The sequence below is a fragment of the Mustela erminea genome, chromosome 12 (genome assembly GCF_009829155.1).
Source record: "Mustela erminea isolate mMusErm1 chromosome 12, mMusErm1.Pri, whole genome shotgun sequence".
Lineage (NCBI taxonomy): Eukaryota > Metazoa > Chordata > Mammalia > Carnivora > Mustelidae > Mustela > Mustela erminea.
In genome coordinates this window covers 87615647-87634501 of record NC_045625.1, presented here as the reverse complement: position 1 = coordinate 87634501, position 18855 = coordinate 87615647, and the positions used below count along the sequence as shown (strand labels likewise).

At 43.5% G+C, this 18855-nt stretch overlaps 1 protein-coding gene across 6 annotated transcripts in view; it reads left to right on the top strand.

The window, feature by feature from the left end:
* Nucleotides 1-18855, top strand: part of SPATA6L (spermatogenesis associated 6 like) — a 50522-nt gene that overhangs the window by 1691 nt on the left and 29976 nt on the right. For 2 of the 6 annotated variants that reach the window (XM_032307589.1, XM_032307592.1), the window contains exons 1-4: nucleotides 2060-2471; nucleotides 3126-3263; nucleotides 6488-6536; nucleotides 9655-9696. In XM_032307589.1, the coding sequence (XP_032163480.1) occupies nucleotides 2160-2471; nucleotides 3126-3263; nucleotides 6488-6536; nucleotides 9655-9696 (541 nt within the window). In that variant the 5' untranslated portion in view covers nucleotides 2060-2159. Of the gene's footprint in view, nucleotides 1-2059; nucleotides 2472-3125; nucleotides 3264-6487; nucleotides 6537-9654; nucleotides 9697-18855 lie in introns of those variants that run through there. The other 4 variants (XM_032307587.1, XM_032307590.1, XM_032307588.1 and 1 more) reach the window with 4 other exon arrangements.

Below are 18855 nucleotides of genomic sequence, written 5' to 3'. Positions count from 1 at the left end.
TCATTTTCTACTCTATGGTAGAGTGTTTCAGAGACATCAGTTGAATTGATCTGTGCTTTAAAAGCCTGCAAACTCAGGTCCGCATCAGCTAAGACAGGGAATTCCAGAAGTATAACCAGGAACCTGAAGAGAAAACTAATTGTGAGCCCCCAATATTCAGACTTGTGAACACTGCAAAAGGAAATAAGTATCATTACTTTCAAAAAGATCGGCCTGAATATTGCTGGATTAAAACAAAAGATCTAAGATTAAACAATAAAGCAAATCACTTAGAGCTTTACAGTTTGATTCAGCGAGACAAGAGGTAGTCTGTGTTCAGGATGTTGTGGGAATACAAATGATTTTATTTTACTTGGAGTAGCTGTTCCTCCGTGTGCCTCTTCATTCAGAAAGTTCACATTTCTACCCGGTCAGAGCCCACATGTCACACCATTCTCCAGATTCCTGTGTGGCCCTCTACCTGACAGATCAAAGGCCATAATCCTGTCTTTATACATGTCAAAATTTTGTCATCTGAAAACACCAGTTCCAGAGGTAATTCAAAAGTTCTCTCGTTTTTCAGGTAGAACAGCATTTAAAGCACATTCCGTTCTTGGTCGTCCTTGGTCAAAGAATAATGACTAGAGTCCATCTTGCATTGGTGGTCTTTGGTCTTGTGATTTGGGGAGGCATCCTGGGAAAACTGCTTTAAATGTGAAGGTCAATGTAAAGGGAAATTTAGGAGTTAGTTACACCTTGTGCCTGGTACAGCAGTGGGCTCCCCTGATGAATTTCAAGTAAATACTGTTACCTGAAGTGTGCTGTATACAGGGAAGTGCGATTCCATATGAAAACTCTAATAGACAGGGTCATCCTTGTGGTGGCTCTGAGAAAGTTTATGCCCTTGCACTGCAAAGAACCGTTATTTTCCTATTACCTCAGTTGAGGTAATCTTTATTCAGTAGAGATGATGGGCAGCAGAGCCCCATCTCCCGCCATACTGGCCCACGGACATAGTATCTGGTAAGCCCACCCCCAGACTCTTAATTCCTGACGGCCTTCGTTAGCTTTTCTGTCCTCTGTCATGCCACACTATTTGTCATCAACAGAATTAAACATCTGGCCATAGCCCGATCCTTCCTTTTCTATCAGCACTGTGTTATGCCCACCTTTAAATGTTTCTTCTTCAAGTAAGTTCTAGGCTTGTTCTCTAAATGCAGAAAGATACCATTAGAGAGAAATGAGAAATAAATATCTATTTAAACAGTTTTTGAGGAGGTAGAGGGAAAGGAAAGCAAGATATGTACTATAATCTCTCTTATTACTACCCAAGCCACAAAGATGGAAGAGACGAAGAAAGCTTATCAAGAAAATCAGGATTAAGAAGACACCGTGGCAACAGGTTTTCAGGGAATAAATGAGAAGAACCTATGTCTTAGACTTTTAAAATACTGTTTAAAATCTACCTCAACCTAGTATTAGTAGGTGGCATATCTGCACGTATATTTACAGAATGAAGATCATAGTTTTTTTTTTTTTTTTTCGAAGTTCACTTTACAAGTGATACTTACAGGATTACTACAAAACACAAATTTACTTTTGTCAAGTTTTAAAAAACAGCACGATTACAGTCACCCCAGCTTGTTTTCTTTGCAGTTGTCCTGGAGATATAAGCAGTTATTGAATAAATATGTAATAGAGGGCTTTCTTTTCTTTTTTTTTTTTTTTTTTTCCTTTCTGTAATATGGCTGTGGTCATAATGGCCAGCATGTTCTCCAGCCTAGCAACCCATCAAGACGGAATGACACCTGAAATCCCAAATGAAGCTTGATATGTCCTTAAAGGGACAAGCGGGATTGCCTCTGGCTTACACTGGCTTCATCGCATCCGAGGAAACCTTCAGAACTTCGGGTGCCATAATGAATGAGATGGTGTCATTGTTGGTTCCAAAGTACAAAGAGGACCGGGGCACTGTGGGGCGAAAGCCAGCAGTAGTCCACGATGCTGTACTGCGTGTAGCCCAGAAAAAAGCCAAAAGCCACATCAGTGACGTTGTGCCGCCCCAGCATGACCCTGGAGAAGCCCACGATGAAAGCCCATAGGACCACAAGCACCCTCAGCGGAATGGCCAGCACCAAGTGGTTCAGGATGAACCGCGACACCAGGGCGGCCCTGGTGGCATGGCCCGAGGGGAAGGAGTACTTGTCCACCGAGAGGGTGACAAACATGTCCATCTGGTTGTGAGCCGGGCGGCGCCTGCGCACCAGCCCCTTGATCAGGGCCACCAGCAGCAGGTCCAAGAGAAGGGCGAAGAGCAGGTTCATGAGCACCTCGCGCCCGGCCCAGCTGTCGCTCCTGGCCAGGCAGTAGAGGGTCCCCAGGAGCCAAGGGATGCCGTGTCCCGAGATCTCCAGCAGCTTCATGAGGGGCCGCATGCTACCCCAGGACGAGCTCTCCCCGGCGCACACCCCCAGCTTCTTGGACAGCCACAGGTCGATCGCCAGCAGGGAGCGCAGGGCGATGCCCAAGAAGGACGGGTTCAGGTCCATGCGGCCTTCCTCGGGCAGCGGGGCCGGGGCTGCCTGCGAGGGGCCCGCCCCGGCCAAGGGGAAGGAGCCGCGGCGGTGCACCGGGCTGTCGGACGCGCGGAGCCGGGCGCAGGTGGGGTCCGCGCCCGGCGCGCGGCTGCTGAGCAGCGACTGGAACTCGAACCTGCCGCCGCCGCCGCCGCCGTGGGCCGGGCTGCCGGGGCTGCTGCTGCTCGAGGCCGAGGCGGCCAGCGGGCGTCCGTCCGCGCTCCTCCGGGGGCTCGGCATCGCGGCGGGGGGCCCGGACCCCAGGAGCCGGCCGGCCTAGCGCGAGGCTCCCGGCCCGGCAGCCGCTTCCGCTTCCGCACGGCCATCCCGGAGGGGCGGGGAGAGCCGCGGGCGGGGCGCGATTGTGACACCTGGCGGAGGCGTGGGAGGACACGGGAGTTCGCGCCGCAGCAAGGACAGGACGGGGGAGTGGGGGTGTGGGGGCTCCGGGGCGGGGGCCGCGGCGGGGGTGGGGGCTGGACGTCGCCTGCGGGGGTGAAGGAAAAACAGCTGCGCCGAGAAAAGCCGCACCGCGCAAACCTTGTTCTCTATTTCTCATTTGTTTTGAAGATTTCTTGCCCAGGCGTGTTCCTTCCTGACAAACAAGATGTGTACCTGGGGGTGTACCTCCTAAATCAGTACCTGGAGACGGACTGCTTTCCCTCGGTGTTCCCTATTATGATTCAGCAGAGCATGAGGTTTGAAAAGGTAATCTTGACTTCCTCACGGCCAAACAGAGAAGTTGAAGTGCTGTTGTCTGGAGGGCACCGGATGGTCCTTATAAAGTCGTTTTGTATATTTTCTTGAAATAAATAAATAAATAAATAAATAAATGACTTGAAGGGACCTGGGCACAGGACAAAACCAGAGTCGGAGGGCTTGCTTTTGCCTTGTGGGTCTGAGCCAAGTTCTGTCAAGCCGGCGCTAAATGCCCCGGTGGATGTTTTCTATTCTTGGAATTCCCAGGGCATTTTCTAACTGGAGCAGAGAGCATTTTCTGAATGTTCTTGGAGGTGTTAGAGGCAGCTGCGCTACATTTATGACAGGGATTATCAGTTAATTAGTGGACCTGAGAAACAAACTTTTGTAGACTCAGAAAAATAATGGAAAAAAAAAAAACTATATTCAGATTTGTAAAATCCTGTATCTGAAAGCCTGTAACAAAACAAGCTTCCTTCGATTTACTGAATTTTCTTAGGTCATCCGTGGTTTATTTAGCTACAGTGATAAAGCCTAGGTTCCATTTTAGTGAATATGAACATGATATTAATAGAACATTACGACTTTTTTCCCACTTTTATTTAGAACATTAGTTTCATTATCATTATTATGCATCATACACAGTCCTTTGAAGTTTTTGTTTTGGAATCTGAAGGCAGAATCAGTTTTTTTTTTAATTGTATTTTTTTTTTAAAGATTTTATTTATTTATTTGACACAGAGAGAGATCACACCCAGGCAGGGAGGCAGGCAGAGAGAGGAGGAAGCAGGCTCTCTGCAGAGCAGAGAGCCCGATGCGGGGCTCTATCCCAGGATGCTGGGATCATGACCTGAGCCAAAGGCAAAGGCTTTAACCCACTGAGCCACCCAGGTGCCCCCAGAATCAGTTTTAACCTTGATAAGCCTAAACATTTTCCCTGGACCAATATTGCTGAGTTGCTTTTTGGATGAAGGCATGAGTGTGGGAAGGCTAGACAAGGTATCACTTTTAAAGATCTGGATGGTACTGTCCAGAAAATAACCTGTTTCCAACTGAGCCTGGGAGAGGAGATGAGGATTGATTTTCTAAAAGGCTAGGGCCCTATGTAATATTTTTTGAAATCACAGAAGAAATTTAAAAAGAGTCTACCAAACTGGTTGGATAAGAGAGGAGAGAAATAAATGGATATTACCTTGGGACATATAGTCAGAATCCAGAGGAACCCATTTCTGCTATTTAGATATTGGTAGTAGGAGGAAGTGGGTGGTGAACATCCAGTCTGTTTTGAAATAATGCCCTCGTTTTTGAGCTGTTTGGGTTCATATTCCAGCTTTCTCACCCCCCGGCCCCAGTTGTCTTGTGTTTGTTTCAGTCTCTAGCTGCAGATACTTGCAGCAAGTATCCAAGACATTTTCTCCTCTGTGGACCCTCTGTGTGACCCAGAACTGAATGTTCTCAGACATTTGGATAAATAAGAAATTGCTTATCAAGAACGCATGAGACGGGGCGCCTGGGTGGCCCAGTCGGTTGAGCATCTGCCTTCGGCTCCAGTCATGATCCCGGAGTCTTGGGATGGAGTTCCACACTGCACTCCCTGCTCGGCAGAGAGTTTGTTTCTCCCTCTCCCTCTGCCTTTGCCTTTCCTCTGCTCCTATTCTCTCTCTCTCAAATAAACAAGTACAATTTAAAAAGAAAAAGAATGCATGAGACATTCTGTTTGAGCAGTTACTCCCCAGGATCATAATTGAGAAAATCTGTAGACATGGATGAAGTCAAGGGATGTTAGTACTGAAATATTTCAAGAGAAAAACCCCTCACCTGCATTTGCTTGTTAAATTGAAGGTGGTAAGACAAAAATGGATTACAGGGGACAGCCTCCATTTTTGTACTTAAAGGTGACTTGGCTTTGGATCAGGAGCGGATTTTAACCATGCTTCAATTTAACACCATTTAAATCAGAACTTAAACGACTGAAATCAAACTCTGCTCAAAACTTGGTTTCTTAGAGACTTCCAAAGTTCAGGGAGAAGGGCGTGTTATGCCTTTAATCTCAGGCCCCTTCCAGATCCTTCCGCTCAAGATCAAAATAAGCAGATTTGGCATTGGCTAGAGAGATACCACAACGTTTGTCTTATACTTCACTATAGACTTTAAACTTACGAGGTTCTCCCTTGCTCTGGGTATTTTGGATTCTGTAGGAGTCTAGCTACTAGTGCATAGTTTACTTTTTATAAAGATTTTATTTATTTATTTGACAGACAGAGATCACAAGTAGGCAGAGAGGCAGACAGAAAGAGAGAGGGGAGAAGCAGGCTCACTGCTGAGCAGGGAGCCTGATGTGGGGCTCGATCCCAGAACCCTGGGATCACGACCTGAGCCGAAGGCAGAGGCTTTAACCCACTGAGCCACCCAGGTGCCCCCATAGTTTACTTTTTAAAAATTTTTTATAATTTTTTTTATGAATATATAATGTATTTTTAGCCCCAGGGGTACAGGTTTGTCAATCGCCAGGTTTCACACTTCACAGCACTCACCAGAGCACATACCTTCCCCAATGTCCATAACCCCGCCCCCCTCTCCTGACCCCCCTCCCCCCAGCAACCCTCAGTTTGTTTTGTGAGATTAAGAGTCTCTGATGGTTTGTCTCCCTCGGGATCCCATCTTGTTTCATTTATTCTTTTCCTATCCCCCAAATCCCCCACATTGCATCTCCACTTCCTCATATCAGGGAGATCATACAATAGTTGTCTTTCTCCGATTGACTTATTTCTCTCATAGTTTACTTTTGTGTTACACATAGAGAGCATTTTTCTTATGTTCCTTTTCAGCACAACCAATTGCTAACATCATTTATTCAGTTAACATCATTTAATGAGTGTCTGTGGTATGCGTCATGTTTTTTTAGGTCCTCAAGCAAACTCTGAGGTTGATGCCAGATATGCTTTTAGGAACAAACTGTGGAACTAGGTCAAGTTGATGACACTTTGAGCACTGGTAGATTGAGCTAACTCAGGTTTCCCTTGTACTTGGTACTGTGTTCTCATTCTGTAGTCATTTGTTTAACTTTTAACCACATTCCTGTTAAAGATACTCCTGTTGAAGTTTAAAATAGTTTAAAATATTATATGACTGGAATTGGCATGTGCTAATTATTTGGAAGAATATAATCTACAGTTTCTATAAACATAAATTAATCTTTGAAAATGTATTTTCATCATTTTTTTTTCCTGCAGGTATTTGAAAATGCAATAGATCCTGGGGCTGTAGCAGACATTTTAGAAAGTAGGTACTCTCAAAACAAAATAACTATTGTGTACATGTAATTGTGTGCACAGATGTAAAATTCTACTATATTCTAAGTTGTGATATTTCCATGTTTGATATAAATTTCCACATTTATATTCAGGAGAGACTATGTCAAATTTAAATCATGTTTTTTATTTTATCACAAACTCTTTTCTAGATAAGATGGGACTTATTATTTATTTATTTATTTACAATTAAATGGTTTTTGTATCTTCACACAGTTGTGTAACCATCACCATAATTAATTTTAGAACATTTTTACCACCACAGAGTGAAGCCCTAACCACTAATCACTCCCAGCCCTAGGTAACTACTAACCAATCTTTCTGTCTCTGTAGATTTGCTTATTCTGGATATTTCATATAAATGGAATTATACAATATGTGGTCCTTTGTAACTGGCTTCTTTCACTTAGCATAATGTTTTCAGGATTCATCTTTGATACAGCATGTGTTAGTTCTTCATTTGTTTTTGTGGCCAGATAGTGTTCCATTGTGTGGCTACACTACATTTTATTTATTCATTCCTTGGTTGATGGAAAGTTGGGTTGTTTTCACGTTTGGGCTATGATGAATAAAGTTGCTATGAATATCTGTGTACAAGTGTTTTTGTTGACAAATGCTCATTTCTTTTTTTAAAAGATTTTATTTATTAAATTTACAATTTATTAAAATTACAAGCTGTCTTAGCTGCTAAGTTTGACAGAGTTTGACAGAGAGATCACAAGTAGGCAGAGAGGCAGGCGAGAGAGAGGGGGAAGCAGGCTCCCTGCTGAGTAGAGAGATTCCCTACTGGATCCCAGGGCACTGGGATCATGACCTGAGCCGAAGGCAGAGGCTTTAACCCACTGAGCCACCCAGGCGCCCTGACATATGCTCATTTCTTGGGTACATACCTAGGAATAGACATGCCAGATCATACGGTAATTCTTTTTAATCTCTGCAGAAAATGAACCAAAGCAGCTGCATCGTTTCACATTGTACCAGCAAGGCGTTTGAGGGCTTCATTTCTCCACATCCTGGCCAGCACTAGTTAGTCCCTATCCTTTTGATTGTTAGCCATCCTTGTGGTATGAAGTGAAATCTCTTTGTGGTGTGGTGACGCTGAGCATTTTTCATGTGCTTATTGACTGTATATCTTATTTGGAGAAATGTGTATTCAGAGATTTTGCTTATATTTTAATTGTGTTATTTGGCTTTTTATTATTGAGTTATAATACATAATAGACTTGTAATATATGGAGTTCTATGTATGTTGTAGATGTAAGTTCCGTATCAGGTGTACAATGGATAAATATTTTCTTCCATTCTTTGGATTATCTTTTCACTTTCTTGACGGTATTCTTGGAAACACAAAAATTTTTAATTTTAATGAGTCCTGTTTTATCTGTTTTCTTTTGTTACTTGCACTTTTAATGTCATAGCTAAGAAAGCGTTACTTAATTCAAGTCACAGAGATTTATGTCTATGTTTTCTTTTAAGAGTTTTATAGTTTCAACTTTTACATTTAGGCTTATGACACATATTATGCTTATTTTTGTAAATACCATGAAGTGTAGGGGTCCAATTTCATTCTTTTGCATCTGTATATGCATTTGCCCTGGTACCATATATTAATAAGAGTATTTTGATCAGGAAATGTGAGTCCCCCACCTTTGTTCTTTTTTCAAGGCAGTTTTTGCTATTTGGAGTTCCTTGGCTTTCCATATGAATTTTAGGATCAGCATGTCAGTTCTGTAGAGAAGCCAGCTAGCATGTTGATAGGCATTGCCCTGACCTGTGAATCAACTTGGGGCATATTTCCATCTGAACAATATTAAGTCTTCCAATCCATGAATGTAGGGTGTGGTAAGAATTAATCAAATGTAAGGAATTTGGAGCCTGAGACAATGAAGTGCTTCACATTACCATTGGAGTGATGGTTGGCAAAGATACTCCTTCCTACTTGGTAAACCTAAAATTACAAGCTATTTTAGCTGCTAAGTTCCTTGGCATTTAAAATTCTGTCCTTATACACTCATATATTTTTCATAAGTCCACAAAAAGGCAATTTTACTTTTCTTTCATATATTTCCAGCTTCTTTGAGACATAATTGATGTATAACATTGTGTGAATTTAAGGTATGCAATATGTGGATTCCAAACACTTAAATTTTGTGAAATGATAACTACCACAGCAATAGTTAAGACTCTCAGCACATCACACAATGCCGTTTCTTTTTTATTGTGAGAACATTTAAGACCTAGTCTCTTATCAACTTTCAAATATATCATACAGTATTAGTAATTATAAGTGTCTATAATTGTCACCAATATTATCTATTTTAAAGTGTTTTCACTTTTCATAAAGATAATAAATTATCTTTATTTATTTTTAATTGTTATACCATTTATGTTTAAATTACTTTAAGATTTGAATTTTATTCTTGTCTTTATAGATTTTGTACATGGGCTCACTCTTTATAAATGCCTTTTGGACTCAGGAAGTATAAAAAATGTGATATTTTATGTCTCATTTATACAGTCAGAGTATACTGTTTTTTGTGGGTTTTTTTTTTGTTTTTTTGTTTTTTAGATTTTTATTTATTTATTTGACAGAGAGAGAGAGATCACAAGTAGGCAGAGAGGCAGGCAGAGAGAGAGGGGGAAGCAGGCTCCCTACTGAGCAGAGAGCCCGATGTGGGGCTCGATCCCAGGACCCTGGGATCATGACCTGAGCTGAAGGCAGAGGCTTAACCCAGTGAGCCACCCAGGCGCCCCGAGAGTATACTGTTTAAAGCAAGATTAACTTGTATAGGTTAATAGACAATAGTTGTATTGTGAATTTTTAAAAATGAGAAATTGGTTATTATGTCAGTGACTCATGAATATATTAAAATATGAATATATTAAAATCAGGGCATAAAATACTATTTACTCTCATTCCATGCCTTTGAGTTACTGGGCCTCAAAATACCTAAATCATTGTTGGTATGGCACCTATTATTATTATTATTAATGTAAATGGGAAGTTATGGCAGTCTTAAACTCAGCAATTAATGAACAACTCCAGCACTTTTTCTAAGTGTTAAAATCTCATTTTTTTTCCCTTTTAGGCTTCCTAACCAGGTTTGAATTAATACAGCTAGTACCTCCAGGTAATGTGCCAGTAAATACATTTCTAAAGTTGCTTATTTTATTTTGAAAGGTCTTTGGCATGATGGAATGGATTGGTATTTATGAGTTGTGCTTTCTAGAACACTCCCTTTTTTCCCCCACTGGTCTGTTGAATTCTGTCCATTCCTGGAAACATAACTTTATGGGTTTGGTGGCAGCAAGCATGAGCAGGCATTTGACTTTCTGTTTTTTCATAACTTTATCTAATTATCATCAAATAATAAAATCTTGGCTCAGTCTCTTTCCAGTTGTTGCCTTTGGCTTTGTTCTGATTTATGGGGCATATGTGGGTGTGTAATACCCAAAGCTGGCTTCTGTGTTAAATGCTAGAACAGGGTTGGCAAACTATAGGCCCCAGGCCAAATCCGGCCTGCAGTTTGTTTTGTATGAGTCGTGAGCTAAATGTCTGTGTTTTTAAAAATTGAGATTCATATACTCTATGTTTAGTTCATATACTACAAATTTCACTTTTGTCAAGTGTATATAATTCAGTTGTTTTAGTATCTTTACAGAGTTGTACAACAGCCACCACTATCTTATTCCAGAACATTTTTATTATCCCAGAAAGAAACGCGTAGTCCTTAGTAGTCCCTCTGCATTCCCTCTTCCCACAGCCCTGGCCGTGACTAATCTACTTTCTCTGTTGATTGGCCTGTTCTGGACATTTAATGTCGATGGACTCAGACAATAATGGCCTTTTGTGTGCTCCCTTTCACTTTACATGTTCTCAGGGTGCAACCGTGATGTGGCCTGGATCATTACTTCATTCCTTTTTAGGGCTGCATGACGTGCCTTTATACGGATATATCAAAGTTTGTTTATGCTGTTGCTGGTTGGTGGACATACGGGTTGTTTCCAGTGTTTGAATATTAGGGATAACAGTGCTCTCAACATGCATATACAAGTGGTCGTGTGAGTACATGTTTTCAGTTCTCTTGGGTGTATATGTAGGAGTAGATTTTTGTGTTATATGGTACCTCCATGTTTAATTTAAAAAATATTTATTTATTAGAGAGCGAGCGAGAGAGAGAGAGAGAGAGCACACATGTACATGCAAGCAGGGGGAGGGAGAGGGACAAGCAGACGCCGTGCTGAGTTCCGAGCCTGATGCAAGGCTTGATCCCACGACCCTGAGATCATGACCTGAGCCAAAATCAAGAGTTGGATGCTGGGCACCTGGGTGGCTCAGTCACTGGGTGTCTGCCTTCGGTTCCAATCACGATCCCAGGGTCCTGGGATCAAGCCCCACATGGGGCTCCCTTCTCAGTGGGAGGCCTGCTTCTCCTTCTCCCACTCCCGCTGCTTGTGGTCCCTCTCTCACTGTCTGTCTCTCCCTGACAAATAAATAAATAAAATCTTCGAAAAAAAATAAAAAGTCAGATGCTTCACTGACTGGCCACCCCAGGCGCCCCTCTGTGTTTAACTTTTTAAGGAACTGCCAAACTGTCTTCAGTTCTTACATTTTTGAGTGGTTGGAAAAAACTTTTTAAGTATTTCATGATGTGAAAATTATATAAAATTCAGATTTTGTTGCCCATAAAGTTTTATGGGAACACAGCCATACTCATTTGTTTAAATATTGTCTGTGGCTGCTTTTTTTTATTTTAATGCTGGAGTTGAGTAGTTATGACCATATGGTCTGCAAAGCCTAAAATATTTACTGTCTGGCCCTTTACAGAAAAAAATGCTTGCTAGAATCATGGGACTTTAGGAGGAAACTTTTCTGTTGTACCTTTGCTTTGTGTGTGTGTGTGTGTTTTAAGGATTTATTTATTTGAGAGAGAGAGAACACAAGCATGGAGGAGGGGCAGAGGGAGAGGGAGAAGCAGGCTTGCCTCAAGCAGGGGAGCCTGATGCAGGGGCTCGATCCCAGGACCCTGGGAACATGACCTGAGCCAAAGTCAGATGCTTAACCAACTGAGCCACGCAGGTGTCCCTACCTGGTGATTTTAATCTGTGTGTGTGTGTGTGTGTGTGTGTGAGAGAGAGAGAGAGAGAGAGAGAGAGAGAGAGAGAAGGAGGGAGGGAATATTTAAAACTCAAACATTTCTTTTTTTCTTTTCTTTTTTTTTTTTAGATTTTTATTTATTTATTTGACAGACAGAGATCACAAGTAGGCAGAGAGGCAGGCAGAGAGAGAGGAGGAAGCAGGCTCCCCGCTGGGCAGAGAGCCCGATGTGGGGCTCGATCCCAGGACCCTGGGATCATGACCTGAGCTGAAGGCAGAGGCTTAACCCACTGAGCCACCCAGGCGCCCTAAAACTCAAACATTTCTAATTCCTTTTTGATCTTTACTGTTACAGGTTTTTGCCTTTTCTCCTCCCAAGGTGAAAATATCTTTACAGTTTTTCCTTGCTGCAAAAACCATTCCCAAATGATGAGAAAACCTTTATAATTTGGTGAGCCTGTTTCTTGCTGGATCTCTGTGGACAGAAAAACACCTAGATAAAGAATTTCTACATAATAGTGTCACATATACTTTCTTCTCTTTTTGGCCTCCCCATGATAGAAGACTGTTGCAATGGCATTTCTAAAAGCATAGATGAACATTATTATTTTTAATGACAATAAAGAATTTCATTAATTTACTTACATGTTATTGTAAGTCCATGAACAATACAGACATAGTATTTGGGGTTTTGCTGTGGTTTGTCATTCTCAATAGTTATGGGTTTTTCTTTTTTTTTTTTTTTTAAGATTTTATTTTATTTGACAGACAGAGATCACAAGTAGGCAGAGAGGCGGGCAGAGAGAGAGGAGGAAGCAGGCTCTCCGCTGAGCAGAGAGTCCAATGCGGGGCTCGATCCCAGGACCCTGGGATCATGACCCGAGCCGAAGGCAGAGGCTTTAACCCACTGAGCCACCCAGGCGCCCCAGTTATGGGTTTTTCCATTGTAGTATAATATCCTTTTTAGTTTTAAGATTATTTATTTATTTATTTATTTGACAGAGAGATAAATCACAAGTAGGCAGAGAGGCAGGCGGGGCGGCGGGGGCGGGGGGGGGGGAGGTAAGCAGGCTCCCTGCTGAGCAGAGAGCCCAACGTGGGGCTCGATCCAGGACCCTGGGATCATGACCTTGAGCTGAAGGCAGAGGCTTTAACCTACTAAGCCACCCAGGTGCCCTTTTGTAGATTATTATCTTTAAATTGATACTGTTAAACATTTAGGTTTTGTCTTTCACATATTTATAAAAAATTATTTTTTTCTCTCGGTATGTTTGTAAAGAATAGAACTACAGTAGTCTTCCTGTATCTGGGCTTCTGCTTCTCATGGTTCCAGTTACCCATGGCAACAACCATGGTTGAGAAGCAGAGGACCCTCCTCCTCCTGACATTGTCAGGAGGTCAGTAGTAGCTTAACAACTGAGTCACTCACCTCACCTCTTCTCATCACGTAGGCCTTTTATCGAATCACATCATCATGGGAAGGGTGATCTCGCACAGACCACATTCACATGACTGTTATTACAGTATATTGTTATAATTTTTCTATTTCCTTAGTAGTTATTATTGTTAATCTCCTACTAAGTCTAACTTATGAGTTAAGCTTCATCATAGGTAGGGAAAAACGTAGTGTATATAGGACTGAGGACTTTCTGCTGTTTCAGGCGTCCACTGGGGGCCTTGGAACAGAATCCACTGTGGGTAAGGAGGGCCAACTGTAGCTTGTCACCTGGGAGTAAGCTAATCGCCAGCAAGTTTCCGTTATTACTGTATTCAGTAGTGTGTGGGATGCCCCTTGCCCGTAAACCTAGCTGCTGCTGGATATTATGTGAATTTATTGTGTTTGCAAAGTAAATAATTTCTTCAAAATATATTTTACTATATGTGCTGGCCCCTTCTTTTTAGATATGTGATTTAGATTTGTGACAACCTAAAATTTAAAATTTACTTCTTAAAAGTTTCCATTTTCCCATGATTTGTTTTCTTGCTTTTCTTCTGTATAACATGACTTTCAGTGTCCTTTGATTCCTTGTGGAGTGATGTCTGGATGTTAACGTCACACTTTGGTATACATTTCTGGGGTATTTTTACCGAAGTTTTAATAAGTTATGCATAATGCATATGTATGTCTCCTGTTCTGTTGTATTCTTTTGATATTTTATTTTTTCAAGATTTACTTATTTGTTTATTTGACAGAGATTTACAAGTAGGTGGAGAGGCAGGCAGAGAGAGAGGAGGAAGCAGGCTCCCCGCTGAGCAGAGAGCCCGATGTGGGGCTCGATCCCAGGACCCTGAGACCATGACCTGAGCCGAAGGCAGAGGCTTTAACCCACTGAGCCACCCAGGCCCTCCTTGATTATTTATTGTTTGAATCTTTTGTTTTCTTAAGAAAGTGTGGGAGAAGAAAAGTGAGACTCACAGCTTCACGAGCTAAAGCAGACGTAGCCCTGGAGGATCGTAGTTTTGCTCGGTTGGGGCTGTCCCCAGAGCAAGACACAGGCCCTGAGTAGTCGTGGGGACCTGGAAGTCTGTAGCTCTTTCTTCTGCCTCTTGGCTCTTTGGCAGAAGCAGGCCCTGAAAACAGAGAGGAACCCCACCCTGTGTGGGTCTAAGGATAGGCAGTCTCGTAATGTCAGGGCTTTCTTAGGGAGAACAGAGGGAAGATCAGAGAGGCTTTCTACCTGCTTTCCAGAAACTCTTACTGAATATTTTTCAGCCTGAAAGTGATAGGCTAAAATCAGGGTATTTGAATTTTTTTCCATAGTTTTTTTTTTTTCTTTTTTGACCTAATTTTATATTCAAACATATATCAATGCAAACTGGCAAGTTATATTTCAGTGTTAATGAAGTAGAAGCAGGCCCATTTTGGTCTTTTTAAATTCTACAAGAAGCTTTAAAAAATAATCCAATATCTAAGGCGCCTGGGTGGCTCAATCAGTTAAGTATCTGCCTTTGGCTCATGTCATGATCTCAGGGTCCTCGGCTTGAGCCCCACATCGGGTTTCCTGCTTGGTGGGAAATAATCTTCTCCATCTCCCTCTGCCCCTTCCCCTGCTTGTCCTTTCCCTCTCTCTGTCAAATAAATAAATAAAGTCTTTAAAAAATGTAACCCAATACCTAAATACTACTACTGTAAAAATTTAACTAACACAAAGTTTATAAAATAGTTAAAAGCCACATTCATCAACAACCTCTGACAACTAATTTGTTGTGTTACTTTTACTAATTACTACTAATAATTTGTTGTGTTGCTTTTTAGATGTTTTCAGATATATGTATACATAATGCATTGAGTGTATTCAAGGAAATCTAAAATACATTTATACATACACACATGTATACGTGAACATACTCTATTTATTTAGTATTTAATATATGTATGTTGAGTATACATACTGATTGAATATACATAGCCTGCAACTTGCTTTTTAAAACTTAATGCATCTTAGATTACCATATGGCCAGAAATATCTGTGAGAAGGTTGCAGGAGTAGTTCAAGGCCATGATGATTGACTGGAGAGCCTTGAGGCTGGGTGCATGCAGGCGGGTTATAACTCAGAAGCTACTCAGATATGAAATGGAGGCCATATGGTACTTATTTTCCTTTGTCTACAGTTCTTGTATTGCGAATTATAATTTTTAGTAGCATTAGATTAAAATTGATAAAAATAATTTCACTTGGCTTCAGATGCATTACACATTGGTCCGTTGACTGGTCCAACATCTGTGTATCAAGGTGTGCTCAGAACACACCCCATGCTGGGCTGCTGGTATCATGCCTGTGGCTCCAGGCAGAACGGTGGTAAGGGAGCCCTCTTGGCTCTCCTGGTTCTTGATACTGGATAATTAAGCAAAAATGATATGTCTCATGTAGGCTGCACTGTGGTCCCAGGGGCCACATTTAGGTTCATGCGGACCCATCCCTTCATGTGGCTGAAATCTTTCACGTTTCATTTTGCTGCAGATTTTATTTTATTGTGTTTTTTTAAACTTTTTTTTTAAAAGATTTTATTTATTTGACAGAGAGAGAGATCACAAATAGGTAGAGAGGCAGGCAGAGAGAGGGGGAAGCAGGCTCCCCGCTGAGCAGAGAGCTGGTCCTAGGACTCGATCCTAGGACCCTGAGATCATGACCTGAGCCCAAGGCAGAGGCTTAACCCACTGAGCCACCCAGGCACCCTTATTGCTTTTTTTTTCCCCCAAAGGTTTTATTTATTTATTTATTTGACAGAGAGAGAGAGACAACAAGAGAGGGAACACAAGCAGGGTCGGGGTGGGGGAGTGGGAGAGGGAGAAGCAGTCTTCCTGCTGAACATGGAGCCCAATACTGGGCTCTATCCCAAGGTCCTGGGATCATGACCTGAGGCAAAGGTAGACAGTTAACGACTGAGTGACTCAGGTGCCCCTCTTTTATTGTTTGATGTTCATTTGTACCGCTTTCCAACACACATATAGTCAAAAGACACATTATGACCATTATGTTAATGACACGAGTACCTCAGATTTGCATATAGCTTTACTGCTAAAGAGGTCCCATGATTTGGCTTAGAAGCCATGAAGGACACCCCCCCCCCCGCCCCCGCCCGCGTTCATGTTTACAAAAGCCTAGAAAAAGCCAGCAGACACAGGGGGGCAGCAGTGTAATCCTGTTTACCTGGAAGCTTGGGGCTTGCTTCTTACCCATCTCTCCCTCTGGGAGAAATCACGGAGGCTCCGCCCAGCTGTAAAATGCTATTTCAGTGGGCGCCCTTTCCTTCAGTCAGACTTCGTTTTGTCCTTCGTAGTGGTGTTCGCGAAGCATCAGCAACAAAAGAGCTCCTCCTGCCTCAGTTAACGGGTCTGATTTCCTGCTCTGCTGCATGGTGTCCTGCGTGCCTCCTGCTCACAGAGCGGGTCTCCCTCTCAGTGCAGAAGGTGTCGCATGAGATAGGCAAGCTGTCACTTCTGATATGCTCTGCAGAGGCTAGATTTTCAAAACAACATGGTTATGAAAATGACTGTTTTTCTCGAAGGCTCGTTTGTTTTCCTTTTTGAGGGGGGACAACTTCCTTACTTGAAGCCGTTGATGATGTCCGGGTCTGAGTCTGCAAGAACACTGATTTCTGCCAGACATTTCCCTTGGCCTAGGGGGATCGCTGAGCCCGTGTCTTTGCTTATGACGCGTGGCCGAGGCTCCTGCTGCCGTGTCCCCTTGCCATGCCAGCATTTGCACACTGGGTGGCAGTTTGGACTCCAGAACATGACCAAAGCAGAGAGAGAGAGAGAGAACTGAGACACATAGCCTTTTACTTCTCTTCTCCAATTTCAGTCTCTCTGTTCCTGTGATTCCAAGACGGGAGACGAGCCTCCTAGTCTCCGACCTCTTTATTTTGATTTTGATTCTTGCTAAATCCACGAATCGTGGTTTAGTCGCCGTCCTGTTGGACGCAGTGACGAGAGCTGGCTGAAAACCTGTGGAAGGAGAAAGGAGAAGGCGGGCGTGGAGAGCATCCCAGCGCGCATGGCGGGGTTTATCTGAGCAGGAGCGTAGGATCGAAGACACGTGACGACCAGTGAGCAGGGTGGCACTGGGCCTCTGCTCCGCCGGCGGTGCCGAGAGGTCCTGATGGTGGCAGGCGATGGCAGGTGGTGTGGTCGGCACTTTCTAAATGTCACGTGCCCTCACAGTAGCCCCGGGGGCAGGGACTATTACGACTCTTATGTTTTCCTGAACAGGAAGCTGAAACTAGGGGCTTAGGTAATTTGCTCCTGGTCACAGAGCCGGTAGATGGTGGGGTGGGGATTTGAACCCGCTCTGTCTGAGCCAAGAAACAGTTCTTAACCACCGTGCCACAGGCCTCAGTAGAGAGCTGTGTTTCGTTGCTAGTGATGGGCGAGGAGACAGTCACAACATGCCTGTTTTCAGGTTGCACTTATGAGGTCTCTGAGTGGAGGAAGTCTCTGGCCAGAGAGGTGGGACATCATGGCCATCACCAAGAGAGCACTGTCAGAGGAGCAGTGATCAAAAGGAGGCTGAGATGCAGCGGGAGATCATCTTAGAACTGCCCCCACCTTCCTCTTTATCATCGGTGTACATCGTATATTCACTCGTGTAACTGTTTAGCAGTTGTGGACTGTGAGCTCCGGGAGGGTGGGAATTGGACCCATGTGTTCCCGGCTATAAACCCAGGGTCTAGAACTCCCAGCACACAGTAGGTCCTCAGTGCCTATTTCTGGAACTTACGAATGAAAAGAGATTGAAAAACTGGACAGGAAGTGGTTGGGAAATGAATGAAGGGCGGGAGTTGAAAAGGTTTTAGAGGACTTTTGGTCTCTCCTCCTCTTTCGGTGGTGGAAGCCGAGTCTCAATGACTATTGCTAACTGAGCACCTAACGTAAGCACAGCCTTAAGTCCGCTCACGCCATCTGCTTGGGGGCGGCTCCAGGAGGCTGCCCGACACGCCTCTTTTCTGACCGCCACTGAAGTGCGGTTGTACAAGCTCCCTCTTGAGGGGTGCCTGGGTGTCTCAGTCAGTTGAGCAACGGACTCTTGGTTTTGACTCAGGTTGTGGTCTCAAGGACCTGGGATCAAGCCCCAGGTTGAGCCCCACGTCTGGCTCTGTGCTCAGTGGGGTGTCGCGCTCTCTGTAAATAAACAGATTAAAAAAGAAGTCTTTAAAATGTCCATCTTTGGGGCGCCTGGGTGGCTCAGTGGGTTAAGCCTCTGCCTACGGCTCAGGTCATGATCCCAGGGTCCCGGGATTGAGTCTCGCATCAGGCTCTCTGCTCAGCAGGGGGCCTGCTTCTCTGTCTGCCCCCCCCACCTCTCTCCCTCCTTGTGATCTCTGTCAAATAAATAAATAAAACTTAAAAAAAATTTTTTAGAAGTCTGTCTTTAATGACCTCTGCAGGGGCCTATGAGAGATGCTGGCAGAATAGCCCCTTGCGGGTGAGGTGGTCTTGGCTGGGCTGCGTGCTGGTAACCGGCCCACACTGACACTCCTCTAGGGACGGCCCTGCCAGGCATGCGGTAAGGAATGTAACAATCCCAGCACCGACGGGAGCAGATCACAAACACGGGTGTGATGCCAGTCTTGGTTCGTGCTACCTGTTGGGCAGAAAGTGACATAGGGTGATGTGGTGGGGAGCGCCAGGCTTCTTTAGGTTGGGGTCCTGCCTGTCTGATGAGATGACATTTCAACTGAGGTCTGAGTA